The sequence below is a fragment of the Rhinichthys klamathensis genome, unplaced genomic scaffold (assembly GCF_029890125.1).
Source record: "Rhinichthys klamathensis goyatoka isolate OS25496 unplaced genomic scaffold, OSU_Roscu_1.1 h1tg000054l_1, whole genome shotgun sequence".
NCBI lineage: Eukaryota > Metazoa > Chordata > Actinopteri > Cypriniformes > Leuciscidae > Rhinichthys > Rhinichthys klamathensis.
This window is the reverse complement of record NW_026606599.1, coordinates 2411467-2430687: the sequence shown is the minus strand read 5'-3', so window position 1 is coordinate 2430687 and position 19221 is coordinate 2411467. Positions and strand designations below refer to the sequence as shown.

The 19221-nt window shown below is 42.5% G+C and overlaps 2 protein-coding genes across 2 annotated transcripts in view; one reads left to right on the top strand and one right to left on the bottom strand.

Moving 5' to 3' along the window:
* The window catches only part of LOC130083307 (Fc receptor-like protein 3), a 52698-nt gene extending 40761 nt beyond the window's left edge, over positions 1-11937 (bottom strand). The window contains exon 1 of the mRNA XM_056248327.1: positions 11637-11937. Within this exon, the coding sequence (XP_056104302.1) occupies positions 11637-11913 (277 nt within the window). The 5' untranslated portion in view covers positions 11914-11937. The remainder of the gene's footprint in view (positions 1-11636) is intronic.
* The window catches only part of LOC130083233 (Fc receptor-like protein 5), a 514396-nt gene that overhangs the window by 202418 nt on the left and 292757 nt on the right, over positions 1-19221 (top strand). The window lies entirely within an intron of this gene.

The window sequence follows — 19221 nt, the reverse complement described above, 5'->3', positions numbered from 1 at the left end:
GGGGCATGGAGTGTAGGAGGTTTAGGAGCAAGGGGTGGAGGCAGAGCAGGAGGCCGTCCGCGGCGTGGGGGCTGGGCCAGGTTGATGGGCCTGGCTACGTCCAAATGAGCCGGTTTGAGGCGGTCGATAGAAAGTCGCTCCGGTTTGCCGCCTCTGTCCACCACAAAATGTTTGTCCCCCGTCTCCAGGACCCGGAATGGGCCCTCATAGGGCGGACGTAGCGGTCCCCTGTGAGCATCGTGGCGAATGAAAACGTAGTCAGCCGTCTGAAGTCCAGCGGGGATGTGTGACTGAGGGAGGCCGTGACGTGAAGTAGGGACAGGTGCGAAAAGCCTTGCATTGTCCAGTAGAGTAGACCGCTGGAAAGTAGCAGACCAGGGAACCGTGGCACTAGGGACAAACTCCCCCGGTACCCGCAGTGGCTGTCCATAAACAAGCTCCGCGGATGAGGACTGAAGGTCCTCCTTTGGCGCAGTCCTGATGCCCAGCAACACCCATGGGAGCTTGTCGACCCAGTTGCTGTCTTTGAGGCTGGCACGCAGGGCAGCCTTCATTGACCTATGAAAACGTTCACAGAGTCCGTTAGCCTGCGGGTGATATGCGGTCGTGCGGTGGAGTTTCACTCCGAGGCTCTGTGCGACAGCGTCCCACAGCTCAGACGTGAACTGCGCGCCTCGGTCAGAGGAAATGTCCGAAGGAGTGCCGAAACGGGCAACCCAGGTGCTAATAAATGCCCGTGTCATCTCGACAGATGCCATTGACGTCAAAGGCACAACCTCGGGCCAGCGGGTGGTCCAGTCAACCATGGTGAACAGATATGTGAAACCGTGAGAGGAGGGCAGAGGACCGACCAGGTCCACGTTTACATGGTCAAAACGTCTCTCCGGAACCGGGAACAAACCTAACGGGGCTTTAGTGTGGCGGTGGACTTTGGCCCGTTGGCACTCAACACAGATGTTAACCCAATCCCTAACGTCCTTCTTGAGGCCGTGCCAAACAAACTTAGCTGCAACCAGTCTCTGTGACGCTTTCGAACCTGGGTGGGAGAGACCATGGATGGCGTCAAAAACTTGTCGTCTCCATCCCGAGGGAACGACTGGCCGACGACTACCTGTGGAGATGTCACACAGGAGCGTGGTGCCGGCATCGCCAAAAACTACATCCTCGATCTGCAGACCTGTAGTCGAGGTCCTCAGGAGTTGCACGTCCGGGTCTGTGGCCTGAGCGGCCGCCATGCGGTTGTAATCTAAGCCCAGGTGGACTGCCCCCACCACAGCCCGTGATAAGCAGTCAGCCACGTGGTTGGTCTTACCAGCAACGTGCTGCAAGTCCGTGGTGAACTCTGAAATGTAGGACAGATGACGTTGCTGGCGGGCGGACCACGGTTCAGCCACCTTGGCCATGGCAAAAGTCAACGGCTTGTGATCCACAAACGCAGTGAAGTGTCGGCCTTCCAGCAGGGAACGGAAATGTCGGATGGCGAGGTAGAGACCCAGCAGCTCCCGGTCGAAAGTGCTGTACTTCCGCTCACAGGGGCGCAGCTGACGGCTAAAGAAAGCCAGCGGCTGCCAGGCACCGCCTACCCACTGCTCGTAGACAGCACCGACAGCATAGTCTGAGGCATCCGAGGTGATGGCGATGGGGGCTGTTGGAGAAGGATGTGCCAACATGGTGGCGTTCGCTAGGGCTGCCTTAGTGGCGGCAAAAGCCCTGTCTCTACTCTCAGTCCAGTCCACAACGTGCTGTGGTTTACCTTTCAAGGCCTCGTGCAAAGGCCGCATGAGCAGAGCAGCTCGAGGAATGAAGCGGTGGTAAAAATTCACCATGCCGAGGAACTCCTGCAGGGATTTGACAGTGAGCGGGCGTGGGAACTGTGTGACTGCCTCCACCTTTGATGGGAGAGGGACCGCCCCGTCCTTAGTGACTCTGTGTCCAAGGAAGTCAATGGTGGAGAGGCCGAGCTGGTGATCACTGCCGTTTTGGGGATGTCCAGTGGATGTACCGGCACCTGATGATATCCACGAACGAGGTCGACCTTGGAAAAAATCACCTTGCCAGACAGGTGTGCTGAAAAATCCTGTATGTTCGGGACTGGGTATCGGTCAGGCGCCGTTGCCTCATTAAGCCGCCGGTAGTCGCCACACGGGCGCCAGCCGCCACCAGGTTTGGGGACGATGTGGAGGGGCGATGCCCATGGGCTGTCGGATCGGCGAACTATTCCCAGGCGTTCCATGTTCGCAAACTCAGCCTTTGCAACGGCAAGCTTGGTTGGGTCGAGGCGCCGAGCGCGGGCGTAGACGGGTGGACCAGTGGTGGCGAGATGGTGCTCCACACCATGCTTCACGGCTGATGCAGAGAAAGTGGGCTGAGTGAGGGCTGGGAAACTGGCAAGCAGACGGTGGAAATCATCAGAAGCTGAAAGCATGCTAGACAGCCGTATGGAGTCAGTCCCGCTGAGCGTGCATGTATAAGAGCAAAACGTGACAGCGTCAATCAGACGGCGATTCTTTACATCCACCAACAGTCCATGTGCACACAAAAAATCAGCGCCGAGGAGGGGAACGGCAACCTTTGCGGTAACAAAGTTCCAGCCGAAGTGCTGTCCTCCTAAACACAGTTCGATGTACCTCGTTCCATATGTGCGGATGGGGCTACCATTTGCAGCTTCCATAGGAGGGCCGTGGCTGTCGGTCACCATGTCCAAACGGGATGCAGGCAGGACGCTCCTCTGTGCTCCTGTGTCGCACAGAAAACGCCGTCCAGAGATGCTGTCGTGGATGAAAAGCAGCCTGCCTACGCGGCCGACGCTCATGGCCACTACTGAGCGCCGGCCCCGGCGTTTCCCGACCCGCCGAAACTGCATGGTGAGCGACATTTGTTAGCCTTGGTTCCAAACTTAGCATGGTAGAAACATAAGCCTGGAAGTTGTTGGGGGCCAGAAGACAACTGCCGCCGAGAAGTGGTTGCCGCGACGAAGGTGGAGTCGTCACGTGTCACCGAAGCGATGTGCGCGGGAAAAAGCGCGTCCGCACAATGTCCGTGACTCGCCAGGAAAAATTTATCAGCTTCCTCAGCCAGTCTCCGACAGTCAGTGATTGTGGTGTTGGCTAATGCAGCTCTCACTTGTGAAGGCAGCTGACGCAGGAAAAGCTGGATGAACAGAAAATCGGGTCTGTGCTCTCCCAAAAGATCCAGCATGCGGTCCATGAGCTCAGACGGTTTGCTGTCACCCAGTCCTTGAAGGGAGAAAAGCCTGCCGGCTCTCTCAGCGTCCGACAGTCCGAACGTTTTCAACAGGTGGGCTTTGAGTGCTGCATATTTCTCGTTTTCCGGAGGATTTGTTAGAAGGCTCACCACTCTGGATGCCGTTGAATTACCGAGAGCCGACACTACGTAGTAGTATTTTGTTGTATCCGCGGTGATCTCACGCAGCGCGAACTGCGCTTCAGTCTGTGCGAACCATGCAGATGCCGACGATTCCCAGAATTCGGGGAGTTTGAGGGTGACAGCGTTCGCGGTCATGGTCGTGTCGTGTCTCTGGATACGTCCAGCAGACTAATGTCGGGGTCACCAGTGTGGAAATTGCAGTAACTAGCAAGAGACAACTTCTCACTTTGAGCACACAAATACGTGTGTCGTTTATTTCGTATGACAAAACTAACAGCCAACCAATGGCGCTGACAAGCGTCCTACGTCATCACCCATACAGAACATTTAAAGGGACCACGATCCCTGAACAGTTATGAGGAAAAAAACGCTAAGAACAAAGTACTGCATTTATCACCAACAATGTATAGAACTACATTTAACCCAAAGGTGAATTATGTATGTCACAGTCACTACAACTACATACTTCTACAAGGAATTACTAATTCTTTTAAAGGCACACTGTGGAACTTTTCAACCTTTATAATATATTACCAAAACCCATTGAGATGGTACATCGACTTACAATAGGTTGAATGACACGTCTGCCGAAGCCTGAAGGTGTCTGTATCGCTTTTCCTAGCACTATGTAACTTCGGGGTTCGGGTAGGAACCCGAGCACAAAAAGAACTACAAAATTCGACCGCTTTACGGCATACGTCACTTCCCCCACCACCCCAACTTCCTCAAATTCTAACGTGAGAGCTCAACTCGCGTTTGATTGCCGGCGTCTGTATGTTGTCGTCATGGCTGAATCAACAGCTACTCGGAAGAAAGCGAAGAAAGCAAAGATTTTGTCAGAGGAGACCAAAAAAAGAGAAAGGGAGAGTTTAAAATAAACATCGGCATAAAAGTGTATATATAATGTAATATTTACTGCGAATTCGTGTAACAAAACTGATAGTCACAACATACTGCCGTATACAAATGTAAATGTAAATGTTTTTTTTCCTTTCAGCTCATATATGTTTGTATTTGTGTAAAAGGAAAAACAAACTGAAGACTACAAATAACGGAAATATGTAGTGAGTTATATCAGTTTTGTTACACGATTTCCCGACTACTCGATTTCATCTCCAACCCATTGCAAAGAGATCCTGAAGACGTTAATTGTTTGCTTCAGGTGTGTTTGATTAGGGTTGGAGATGAACTGTGCAGGACAGACGATCGGCAGGAGCAGGATTGGGCAACCCTTGTCAATGCGACTTACCTGATCAGACATTGTTTTCTGCGTATGCTAGCATACTTTAATTCAATTTGTTTTCTTTATAGGATTTATATTATTAATCTTATATTTATATTATTATTTTGGTCAGTAGTGAATCGATTAACTTTCTCCAACATACAAATCAAATGCCGTCTGCACACACATAAAGACACGGGAGGTTGACTGTTTGTTAGTCTCGCGTAGCCAGACCTTCAGACTGTAAGATACTGGAGACAATAAAGACAGCGAGTGTGACTGCACGATAACTGTTTTTACTGAAGAACACAGAACTCTCTGTTGCTGGTGTTTTACACAAAAGGGAACTCACCCAGCCAACGTAACAGCGCGCTCTAGCGGCAGCACAATACATTACATCTCCCCTTCTTCAGCTTATTTATGGGGATCCCATAGATAGCAGACTAAATAACTGAAGGTTTCTCAAGCAAATTTAAAGGCAAAAATAAGCAATCCTCAAGGTACCTTCCAACTTATTAATGACATTATACAAGGGCACCACACTTGACATATTTCTTTAGCTATTCAGGAGCAACTTGAGATCATTACCAACAATTGAAATCTATCAACAAACAGTAGGCCAACTGGATTGCTTCACTACTGGACTCATCTGACTCCTGACAGGTAGCAACTACAAATTCAGTCTTTCAGGGGGTTTAACCACTCTGCCATGCTTAGTGGTGTAGGGCCGAGCGGGCTGTGGTTGACCCACATTCAGGGGTTCCTTGGCAGGTGATGCTGTTGTCCCAACTAGGGGAGGAATCAATTCGTCTTCTTCTGGAAGGACATCGGGAAACTCCTCCCAAGGCTCATCTTGCATGAGGTGACGGGACTGATTCGCTCTTGCAGTGCTTTTGCGAAGGTGCTGAGAGTTCCGGCGGAACTCCGTGCCACCAGAGTTTACGATGTAAGACCTGGGTGTGCTGCTATGTTGCTGGACGACAACAGCTGGAGACCACTTGGAGTGGCCGGGGTAGGGCTGCATTCTGACTTCTTCACCTGGCACCAGCGCAGGGCGAGTATGCATCGTCCTGCCTTTGTCGTAGTAGTACTTCTGGGAAGCTTTGGACCTATTGAGCAGGTGTCTGACTTTCAAAGAGTTGTAGGCCTTTGGGGCAAGCAGTTGTTGAGCTGCAGGGAGTTTGTTTCTGGGTCTTCTGCCCATGAGCAGCTGCGCTGGGGACAACTCTACTGTCTCTAGCGGGGTTGTTCTGTAGTCCAGCAATGCCAAATGTCTGTCTGGAGCTTTGTTCCAAAGTCTTTTCACTGTTTGTACTGCACGCTCGGCCTCTCCATTTGAGTGAGGTGTGTGAGGTGATGATGTGAGATGTGATATGCCATAGCTCTCACAAAAGTCTCTGAACTCCTCTGACGCATACTGGGGCCCATTGTCTGTTCGTAGGACAGTAGGAATCCCATGACGACTGAACTGTGATTTCAGTATTTCAATGGCAGTACGGCTTCGCTGATCTTTAAGCTCGTCCACTTCAATGTATTTTGAAAAGTAATCCACGAGAAGAATGAAGTGCTTGCCATCAAATTCAAAGATATCTGAGGCCACTAGCTCAAACGGCAGTTCTGGGGTTTCAGTTGGCTTTAGAGGCAATCTTGGTAGTTTGTTTTGGAACTCGGCACATTTGCTGCAACTCTTCACTACCTCCTCTATCTCTGCACTCATGCCCGGCCAGTAGAGCACTTCACGTGCTCTCTGCTTGCTTTTCACAATCCCTAAATGAGACTGGTGTATGAGTTTTAACATGTGCTGTCTCATAGTGGGCGGTATAACTATACGTAGCCCTTTGTACACTATTCCATCACATATGGTCAGTTGACTTTTTGAGTCCCAATATGGCTGAACAGTAGTTGGGGCATCTCTCCTGTGCTCCGGCCAGCCTTGCTGGATGATGTGTTGTAAGGAGCTCAGTTCTTTTTTTGTGCATTCCTGTAGCTCAGCATACTTCTCTTCGCTTACAGCCACATAGTTCAACATGGATACACACTCCATATGTTCCAATTCTGGAGTATTGTGTGACAGTTGCGCCCTGGATAGTGTGTCAGGCAGCTCCATATCCTTTCCTTTCCTGTACCGGACAGTCAAATCATACCATTGGATGCGCAGGCGCATTCTCTGTATGCGCATGGGTGTGGAAAGCAGTGATTTCTTAAAAATGTCCTCCAGTGGTTTGTGGTCATTATACACAGTGACTGACTTTCCAAAGATATAGTGATGAAATTTTGTGCATGCATGGACGATAGAAAGCATCTCCTTTTCTATCTGTGCATAGCGGGTCTCAGCGTCGGTCAGAGACCTGGAGGAGAATGCAACAGGGTGATTATCCTGCAAAAGCACAGCACCTAATCCACTACTGCTTGCATCACAGAAAATTTCAACTGGCTCTGATGGGTCGTAGTACTTCAGTACAGGGGGGTGTGAACACAGTTCTTTGAGCCTTGCAAAAGCTATTTTCTGAGCCGGTTGCCACGCAAACTCCACATTGCTTTTCAGGAGCTGCCGCAGCGGCGCATCTTCCTCGCTGAGATTTGGTATGAATTTTGACAGATAAGTCACAAACCCCAAAAAACGGCGAACTCCTTCCTTGTCAACGGGTTCCGGCATGCCCCTGACTGCTTGGACCTTGGCTGGGTCAGGCTTCAGACCGTCTGCAGTCAGTAAATGGCCAATATATGGAACTTGGCTCTGCCGAATGTGACACTTATTGAAATTAAGCTTTAGGTTGTAGCTTGTTGCTCTCTCGATGACTTTGTGTAGGATTTCATCGTGCATCTTCACAGTGGGGGCCGCAATCAAGATGTCATCCATAATGGCCACTGCTCCCATAATGCCCTCTAGCATGCCATCCATGATCCGCTGATAGATCTCGGGGGCACATTTTATTCCAAACGGTAGCCTCAACCACCTAAACCTACCAATGGGTGTGTTGAAGGTTGTAAGGAATGATGATTCTTCATCTAACTCGATCTGGAGGAATCCCGACTTGGCATCGAGGACTGAGAATATTCGTGCTCCAGGCATAGATGACACGACTTCTTCAACGGTGCGCATGGGGTAATGTTCTCTTTTGATTACCTTATTTAAATCGCTGGGGTCTATGCAAATTCTTAGCTTGTCTCCCCGAGAGACCGCCACCATTGAACTGACCCACTCAGTGGGCTGCTCTACTTTTTTTATATAGCCATTTTCCTCCATTTCATGCAGTTTCTGGACAATCTGTCCCTTGAGTGCAGCTGGCTGTCTGCGCACGGGGTGGACAACACCTTTAGCATTGGGCTCTATTTTGATTGTGTACCTCCCTGGTAGAGTCCCTGTGGTGCGTATTAGCTCAGGAAAGTCACGAAGGCCTTGAGGAACAACGTCTTGTTCGAGAATGCCCTCCACAGGCGAGTCAGCCTCAGCTTCAGCAGCATTTTGTATGGAGTTCAACCTTGCTATCAAACCTAAAGCTTCAGCCGTGGCTCCGCTGAGCACACTTTCCTGTGCAATATCCACAATTTCAAACTCTGCATCAGTGGCACACTGTTTGTAGTGCACTGATAAATCTACGGCAGCGACTGGTTTGAGCTTATGATTCGAGTAGGAGCGCAACAGCTTGTTAGAACGCTTCAATTCACCAGTGTGCACGAGTTGCTGGTAGCTGTCAAGAGTCAAAGTGTTACACTTGGCACCAGTATCTATTTTGAACTGGACTCTCTGTGAAAGTATCATCAAATGCACAGTCCATTTGTCCACAGTTAATGCAGCTGCCGGAAGCACAACGTCTGTTAGGCTAATGTTCAGTATTTCATCATCAGTCTCCTCCAGCGCCTCTACATTCAGTGTGTGGACAGCACGTTTACGGCACACTGCCATCCAGTGGTTGGGTCTGTGGCAGTAAGAGCACGTTGAGCCCTTGGCTGGGCACTTGCCGTCGTTCCATTTGTGATCAGGATGTTTACCGCAGCTAGCACAGAAAGCTGAGGGCTTTGACTGAGTGAACTTGCGATCTGAATAGCGAATTTTCCTGCTTTGGCCAGAAGGCTTAGGTTGAAAACTTTCTGCTACAGTGGACACCTGAGAGCATGTAACATCATCTCGGACTATTTTCAATTGTTTCTGAGACATCTCATATTGCTGAGGGATTTCAATGGCTTTGGCTAGCGTTAATTCCTCTCCTTTGTCTAGAAGTCTTTCTTGCACTCGTTTTTCACGCACGCCCGCGATAATCGCGTCAATCAACATGTCGTCAGGGTCGGCATATGCGCAATCCATTAACAGTAGCCGTAAATCTTTAACGAAATGGTCGAAGCTCTCACTTACGTCTTGTTTCCTCTGCTTGAAACGATGGCGTGCTATCCTCTTGTTCTTCCTTGGTCTAATATACTTCTCAAACTTTTCTAGCACTTTTTCGGGATCCTCTTTCTCACCTTCAGCCCAGGTGAGCGTTTTGTAAATTTCTCTGCCTTGTCCGCCTATCCACGTACCCAGCCAGCCGGCTTGCTGCTTTGCAGTTAGTTCGGATAGTGGTCCATCAAAAACGAACGTAACGTGGCTCCGAAAACGATCAAATTCCTGATATAAATCCGCAGCCTCCCAGTCAATCTTCGGGTGCTCAAACTGTGGGGTAGCCATGCTACACTTCTGACACCATGTAAGATACTGGAGACAATAAAGACAGCGAGTGTGACTGCACGATAACTGTTTTTACTGAAGAACACAGAACTCTCTGTTGCTGGTGTTTTACACAAAAGGGAACTCACCCAGCCAACGTAACAGCGCGCTCTAGCGGCAGCACAATACATTACACAGACTGACGGCTGGGCGTTCCGTGGGCGTGACGTCTGAGGCTGAGACTAAAGGTGATGATACACAGGGCAACTTTTTGAGCAATGTTGCTGGGCAATCTTGCCGAGCGATTGTTGCTTGGGCACTTTCTCGTTGAAAATGGGCCATAAATTTCTATCTGGATAATTTAGATCGGTCGTGGTCCCTGTCTCTCATCTGGTTGCCCGTTGACGGCAACATTGCCCAGCAACATTGCCCTAAAAGTTGCCCTGTGTATCATCACCTTAACTGTTTGTTGACTTTCGCGACAATGCTGCAGCGCTTGTGGCCTCTAGGGGCACTAGACGTGAAAATTACAGGTCGAGCGCACCCTAGTGGCCAAAAATTCCACAGTGTGCCTTTAAGCTTTTGAGGTTTTTGGTGAAGTTTTAGATAGTAATTACCATAGAAGTATGTAGTAACACTTGAGTCATTACTAGTTACCATGATTCTTACATGAAAATCCAATCCTAAAGTGTAGAATCTAATCCTTCTCAAGATATTTGCACACACGTATATGAGCTAGGAGACATAAATGAAAACATATTTTTTTGCGAGGTAGGTTAAATAATAAAATCACTGTATATCCTCCTGAGACCCAGAAAAAAAAAGTTTTTTGAATTTAGTTTTTTTCCATGTCATCACACTGTTTAGAGCACAATAAACAAATGGTAAAAAAAACATATATATAAAATAATATTTTATTCATACGTTATGCTATGTCCTCTGTAGTGGACGCCAGGACTAAGTTGTTTAAAAATAAAATGACATGAAATTATATGTATAGGCAAAAACAATGGGATTTTTTTTTCAATCACCAATACATTTTGGGGTTTCAGGATTTTTTCAACCAAAATTTGTATAAAGATTATTCTCGACTATGTTATGAAAGAAATAATGGAATGAATTGATACACCATTTTACTTTTTGCAATATGTGGGTAAAATGGCCATAAGTTAATATTCCCATTCAATGCAATGTATCTATACACTGTATCTAATTGGCACATTAATGTGTTCTGGGAGCAACATTTAATGAAAGAATAAAGGGTAATAATTGGAGTAATAATTGGCAACATTTTAATAATAATATCTAACATTTCATAGGAATATTGATGTATAATTTATTTCCATATTCACTTGTTGTGTCTCCCAGAATGCCTGATAAACATGGTTTTAGTCCTGATGTCCTCTACAGTGGACACGTTTGAAATCAATGCCCTGTTCTGTAACAGAAAGTTTTTTGTTTTTTTTTAAACCCCTTAACATTTTCCTGAGATGTTGTTTTATGAAATACAATTTGAAAAGTAGTCCAATTTATATTATAATTACACTATATTATCATATTTCCATAAGAATGCTACATATGATCACTAAATTAATGTCAGACATTTTTAAAGACCAAGGAGAAGTTGTTTTCATGGTGAAACCTCCAAACATTTGGTATCTCTGAAAAGTCCTGAATGTGCTCTTTACAGGACACCCAGGTTGTGTCATGTGACATGTATGATGTCAGAGAAATTCACTAAAATATAATGTCTACAGTGGACAAAAGTCTATTCTTGGGTCCCAGGAGGATAGTATTTGGATGGCTGATAACTCAATATGTTCCAGCCGTCACCGTGACTCTGGCCAATTTTCTGGCATTCCTCTGGACTGGCATTGAATCACTACAGGACAAGTAAGGTCCCGACAACTGCATTTAAAAAGCCATTTCTTTAAAGTTATTCAGTTGATAAATAGTTCTCTAGGAGAGAGCATAGGCTAATTATTTCCCAAATCATAAGTCTGCTATTACATATTGATAAACCTTGTGTATTCGTTTACAGTAGCAGTTATTAATGTTAATGTAGTGCTAGTCATTTGTCCTGCATTAGTTATTGATTAGTTAATAGTGAACTACCACTTTCATCTGTGCGCTATTACTTACTAATTCGTTAATCAGAATTTCTTGTTAGTTAATAGTAGTTACTAGATTGTTAATATTGTGTTACTCATTTGTTCCTGTGTAGTTATTCATTAACGAAGGAACCGTATTCTAAAGTGTTACCGACAATCATGACTAAAAGTGAATTGCTTATAAGAACAGATGTGGCGGATACAGAATATCATAAGTGTTGAAATATGGATATTAAATGATAATTAAACAGATGTGAATATGAAGACTCACCTGATACAGTCAGTGTAACAGCATTACTGAACTCTGTGTGTGAGCCTGATCTCTCTCCTCTACAACTGTATTTACCACTGTAATACACATCAGCTGTGAAACTGAACTCTGCTGTTGTTGTATATGGATAGACAGTCTCTCCATCTCTAATCCAGCTGTATGTCCACTGAATGTCTCCTCTTCCCTGTATGACACAGGTGAGAGTGACTCTCTCTCCTCTGAACACACGCTGATCTGGCTTCACCTCCACTACAGGTTTTCCTGTATTAATACACATATGAGTAAATATTGATTAAAACAGCATCACAGTATCATGATCACTGTTATAATAATAATAATAAACTTTATTTTCTTTAGCGTCTTTGAAAGCTACATCTCAAAGCGCTTCACAAAAATAAGAAAATATAAAAGAGAAATACAACAATATAAAAGAAAATCATTCATAAAAGAGAAGTACATATACAATGCAAATATAAAATGTTATCAAAAGAGTTCCCTAAAAAAATGATATTGGAAAAAAATAATTAGTAATGAAAATAAAAAGTAATGAAATAAATCAAATAAAAGTTACCCTAAAAAAGTATGTTCTGAGTAAATCTTTAAACATTCAGAGATTGCGTGTGCTAATCTCAGCGGGCAGAGAGTCCCGCAGTTTCAGAGCAAATGAAGAGAAAGCCCTATCGCCCATAGATCCTAAACGAGTTGGCGGGACTGTTAAAAGACCAGCTTCGGAGGAGCAGAGATCACGCGCTGGGATGTACGGGATTAAAAGTTCTGACAAATATTGAGGAGCCAGGCCATGCAAAGCCTTATAAGTAAGCATGATCATTTTAAAATAGACACGCAAGCTGACAGGGAGCCAGTGTAAGGACTACAAAATAGGAGTGATGTAATCCCTAGTCCTGGTCCAGTCAGGATTCTGGCGGCAGAATTTTGAACAAACTGTAATTTGTTAAGAGTAGCTTTTGAAACCCCGGCAAGTAGACCGCTTCAATTATTAATGCGAGAAAATACAAAAGTGTTAATTAACAGCCACCGGAAATTATAGGACATAGTCTGGTAATGTTTCTAAAATAAAAATAAAATAAAAAAAATACTTTTTGACTGTATTCTGGATATGAGGATCAAAAGTTAAATAAGCATCAAATATCACCGCCAATTTTTTTTTATTTTGTTTGAAACTAAATTAGAGCCATCCACATTTAACCCTTTAAGTGTCAGCCTCTAATGCATACAAATAACACGTATGTGCGTTATAGCTCGCTACCACATCACAAATGGTGAATCTATCATTTTTTTCTTTATATTTAAACATTTTTCAGACCTTTTCGTCTAAAAAAAAAATTAATGGATGGTATCTATTGAACTATTGGCATGAAAAACAAACTGAGGTTCTAAACCATTCTTTCATGATTTTCATGTTCATCACTATTTCAAAATAAAGGTCTTAAAGTCAAAGACCCAGCTTTACGTAGCTGGTGGGGTGAACCAATGATTATAACCTCAGTCTTGTCACTGACATCCAATTTTTTTTTTTTATCTCAGAAATACATTGAGATAGAAAGGCAACAGCCACATTATCATCAGGTTGTGAATGTATGTAAATCTGAGTATCATCTGCGTAAAATTGAAAAGATAAGACCAAGTGATCTTAAAAGTTGACAGACTGGAAAAATGTAGATGCAAAAGAGTAAAGGGTCCAAAACTGATCCTCGAGGAACACAATATTTCACCACACCAACCTCAGACCTGCATCCATCCATCAACAAACTGCTTTCTGAAAGGTATAAACCAGTTTAGTGCAGTATCAGAAACACCAAAGACCATTTCCGGTTGATTTTAAGAGTGATCTACTGTGTAAGAAGCGCCACAGAGATCAACAAGGATCAAAATTGAAAGAGCCAGAATCCAAAACAATTAATAAATCATTCAGTGTTGTGGAATTTATGGAAATCAGATTGAAGGGGCTCGAAACGATTGTTTAAGGTGAGAGTGCCATTGATTGAGAAGCAACAATTCGCTCTAAAAGTTTAGCAAGGGAAGAAATTGGAAATGGGAATGAAGTTACTAAGATGATCAAAGTCTGTGTTTGCTTTTTTAGGTACAAGGGTTACAGCAGCAAGTGTAAATGCAGCTGGCACAACACCAGCGCACAGGGACTCATTTATAATACTCAAGACAACAGGACATAAAGAAGCAAAACATGACTGAAACAGACAAGTCAGTAAAGGATCAACAATGGAAGTGGGAGCTTTAATTTGTGAAACATCATTGCTAAGATAATGAACGTAGGCTATAGTGTAGAGAAATTTGAGAGAGAGATACCAGAAAAATGATGGAGTAGTGATAATGCATTTACAAATACAGTCAATCTTCAAGCTGAAGAAATCAAGGAACCTGTTACAAAGTGAGTTGAAGCAGACACATTTGAGAGCAGGGCCGTGCACAGACATTTTGAAGGGCAGTGGCTTAAACCAAAAAAGGGGGCACTATAAGGAGTTTGACTGACAACATACGGGTGACCCCCCCCCCCCCCCCATTTTGAGTTTGACCTATAAACTATCAACTTAGGGATTATTAGAAGTATATTAATTTAGCTAAAGTATTTGTATCAATACTATGTGTCTTTTGTGCTGGTTTTACCCCGTGTGTAGGCTACCTCCTTGCCACCACATACATTAATACGATTTTTAAACTAACAAGCCACCTTTATGATTTATTTTCACACAAAATCTGTTGCTCCATCAATTTTCAAACATATATTTTTCTGCAATCATATGTGAAAAGCAAATGTTATGTGTGCCTTTAGCCCCATTGTAACCTACAGTAGCTAATAAGGTACTATTCATTTAGATTAGTGTTAATTTTGAAAGGAAATTTTAAAATTTTCACTAAAATGCCATTTAGTTTTAGTCATATTTTAGTCATCTGAATTGTTTTAGTTTTAGTTGACGAAATACAATAAGGTTTTAGTCGACTAAATCTACAGTAGATTTAGTCGACTAAAATTTAATGGGTTTAGTGTTAAATTGTAATGCATTAATTTAGAATTCCTCTAAAACGTCCAAACCCATTATATATTCCTGTAGAAAACATCTATTAACCTGATAATATTCATAATTTTTAAAGTTTGAACATGCAATACAGAGACATATTTAGCACTGTGACATAAAATAATATCTTAAAATTAAAGTCTTACATACATCATTCTTTATTCTTTCAAGCAGACATATTTATTTGTATGAATTAAATATAATTAATCCTTATTAAAGCTATTAAAGAGCAGTGAATGCTTTTCTCTTTTTATTTTGTTGTTTGATTAATATTAAGTGCACAGACGGCATTATAGGTTTATTACGCACTGTCACTTTAAGACCGAGTGTGCAGATCCAATTGCACTGATGCACAACCGATATTCTCACAACTGTACGTTCTGTAAAGACATAACTGACTGCGTTTAAGTGAATACTCTCCAAAACGGACATTTAGACATAATGTTGTGTGTATTTGTCCATTCAGACGCGAAAGAGAGCTCAGTTCAGTCCTTGCACGCTGCTCTGTCTATGTGCAGGGCTGCACGCGTCGGGTTGTGTGTGTTTGTGTGTGTGTGTGTGCACGCACAGAAAAAAATACAGAATAAAGGCCATTGCACACTGCGTTTTTTCGTATTCGTGATTCGTTGGCTCTGAATTGTCAAAACACCATTCAAACTCCATTCAAACTGCTGGCTACGGTTCGATTAGATTTTTACCCGATTCGATTTTTTTTATGACGGACGAAAGTTTCGGAGGCAGTGTGCAAGTGTGATTGACATAACGTGAGGTCGTATTTATTTTTTAACGTGCGAAAATTCTGGAGCGATAACATAACGTTTTTATGGAAATCCTCTGGAGGGTTAGGGAGGGGGGCGAGAGGGGCACCTCAGCTGATGAGGGCAGAAGGGCAGTGGCTCTAGCCACCGGGCCACCCCCCTGTGCACGGCCCTGTTTGAGAGACTGTAATATTTGAGCAGTTTGTTAATGGAATGAAACCATTGTCTAGGGTTTCTCTGATAGTTTACAATTAACTGTGAAAAATAATCAGACCTGGCCGATACAATCTCAGACTTATATTCTAGTAAAGTGTCTTTCCAGGCCTGATGATGAACAGTGAGCTCAGACATACGCCTCACTTTCTGTCCAGTCACGTGAATGCTTCACTTTGCGTGTCGGAATATTTGAACCCAGACCACTAGCTACAGGGTTTCGGAAGTTTAAGTCCATTTACTATATCTATACATTTTTTTTTTTTTTTAAATATGCCTATGGCCTGTTACATGATCATATATTCTGTCATATTATAAACAGCATAGAAACCATAAAATAATAAGACCACCATTTACTTGCATCAAGCAACTCTGTTGGTATTTTTATAGTTAGTATTAATTGTTATATTTAATTTATTGCCACACTTTAATATGTGAATTATATTATCAGGAAACTGAACATTTAGCGTTGTCGGGCTTTTATCTGTGCTTAATAGATGAAACAACGGCGCTGTGCACTCGGGTTTGTGGCTGATATAAATTTGTCCTGCCAGAAGACGGCGCTGTTTCGACACTCTTGATGCTTCAAATCTTTTCCTGGAACAATCAGGAGAAAGCCTCAGTGCTTCATAAGGCTTCATTTGCCCATCCTTCCCAGCAAACATTTGGACGTGTAATGACCGTTGAAAAGACGTCCGTTCGACACGTCCCGTTATGGTTGAAAAATAGTTCCAAAATGGAAGTTGAACCGACGTCTTTTCTGGCCGTGAATTCCACGTCTTTTCTGGCCGTGAATTCCACGTCTCTTCTGGCCGTGAATTACACGTCTTTTCTGGCCGTGAATTACACGTCTCTTCAGCGCGTCCCTGGACGTCTAAATGCGTCATCATTTGTGTGTTTAAATGTGTTGCTGCATAATTTAAGTGTATATAAGCCTGCATTTAAAATAATCACACACATATTGTGTAACATCGTGAAAGGCAATCAAGTCTTGAGGTTTACACATCTTGACAAAGGTTTTAAAAAGTTCCAAAATTGGTCCAGTCAGACGGACCTGACCGTCAATAAAACGTTTCAATCACGTGTACATCACAAACAAGAACACATTATTTGTGGACATAAGAAAAAAAGCATGTTCTGATTTAGCAAATTTTATTGATCTTGAACAGCGAAAATGTCTCTTAATATTTTTTCAATGTTTAACATTTGTTAATCAAACTAAAATACCAATTACAAAATACTGAATTATTATATAAAGGGATAGTTCACCCAAAAATGAAAATTCTTTCATTTACTCACCCTCATGTTCCAAACCTGTATGAGTTTATTTCTTCTGCTGAACACAAAAGAAGATATTTTGAAGAATGTTTGTAACCAAGCAAATAGAGCAACCATTGACTACCATTATTTGAGAAAGATTAATGGGAAGCGATATCTTGGTTACAAACATCTTTGTGTTTAGCATAACATAGAAAGGTATACAGGTTTGAAACATGAGGTGGAGTAAATGATGACAATTTTCATTTTTGGGTGAACTATCCCTTTAAACACATTGTTTGGCTCAGTTTTTGTATCCACCAGCTGTTCCTGGAGCGTGTTTCAGGTGTTCTGCCATTGCTGCATCAATTTCAGAGTCTGTAGCATTTGGGCTCCACCTCTTCACAGCATCTAAGGGAAGAGAAATATATATATATATATATATATATATATATATATATATATATTAATAAATAAAATTATAAATTTGAGGTAAATGATATGCACTTATTTTCAAAATATTTTTATGGTCTACAGCTAAATAAAAAAAAAAAAACATGGAACAAGATGAATGAATCATGAATAAAACATTAGAAAAAGGTAATCAACATGCATTACATTTTATTTTATTGTATAAAATATGTTATGCTTTATTTTTAAAGCAGTTACTGGAAACATACATGTTAAAATCCAGCTAAACATTTCATTCCATTTCAGATAATTTACTTTCTGAAAGAAACTCTCAAAAGGCTACATTAATAAGTTACAGTAATAACTTTGACTGTATCATTAAACAATATACTTGGTATACCGTTGTTGTATACGTTCAAAGTTAATATTAGCCTACTGGCTAATTTTAGCCAAACTCAGTAAATTTCAGTTGACAATGTGGGCATCATTTCTTTCTGTTCATTCATGTCACACAAGTAAACCTCAAGCACGTTAATCTAATACAAAATGTACTTACCAAACAGTAGATTTTTAATAATACTATCGACACAACTCCATCCTCTCCTCGTGGTTGTTCAAAGTTCTAGAATCTATGAGAACGCGCTAAAACATCTCGCGAGATAATCTATCCTATCGCGGGATTTTGTTGTATTGCGAGATTTTTTGTTCATCTTGGCAGCACAGTTTATGGTTTGGGCACATCCAATTCAGACATAAATGGTGACCGGGTATATTACTGTTTTTGTATATAAATACATTACATAAAAAATAACAACGAAAACATCAGGTACAACAGGTTAAAATAATGACTAAAATGCAGTGGCTTTGCAATCACTTGACTATACTGGGCATTTTGTGATTATAATATATAAAAACAAGATAAAGTAGATATATGTTCTTTTGTATATAAATTGTGTATTTCATAAAGATATAACAGGTTAAAATAATGACTAAAATGCAGTGGCTTTGCAATCACTTGACTATACTGGGCATTTTGTGATTATAATTTATAAAAACAAGATAAAGTAAATATTCATTTGTATATAAATCGTGTATTTTATAAAGAATTATAATTCCTGATAATTTGTTTCTGTCTTGCTACTAGACGTGCAAAAGACGTCAGTGGACGTATAGTATTCACAGCCTGACTAGACGTGTAAAGGACGCCAGTGGACGTCTTCACAACCTCTTAAAAACTTCATGGGCAATTACATTAATTATTGCAGTATTAACCATGCGAGGATTAAGCGCAGCTTTTGCATATTTAACAACCCAGCAAACATTTGGACGTGTAATGACCGTTGAAAAGACGTCCGTCCGACACGTCCCGTCATGGTTGAAAAATAGTTCCAAAATGAAAGTTGAACCGACGTCTTTGACGTCATCTGGCCGTGAATTCCACGTCTCTTCTGGCCGTGAATTCCACGTCTCTTCAGCGCGTCCCTGGACGTCTAAATGCGTCGTCATTTGTGTGTTTAAATGTGTTGCTGCATAATTAAGTGTATATAAGCCTGCATTTAAAATAATCACACACATATTGTGTAACATTGTGAAAGGCAATCAAGTCTTGAAGTTTACACATCTTGACAAAGGTTCTAAAAAGGTCCAAAATTGGTCTAGTCAGACCTGACCGTCAATAAAACGTTTTAATCACGTGTACATCACAAACAAGAACACATTATTTGTGGACATAAGAAAAAAAGAAGCATGTTCTGATTTAGCACATTTTATTGATCTTGAACAGCCAAAATGTATCTTAATATTTTTTTCAATGTTTAACATTTGTTAACCAAACTAAAATACCAATTACAAAATACTGAATTATTATATAAAGGGATAGTTCACCCAAAAATG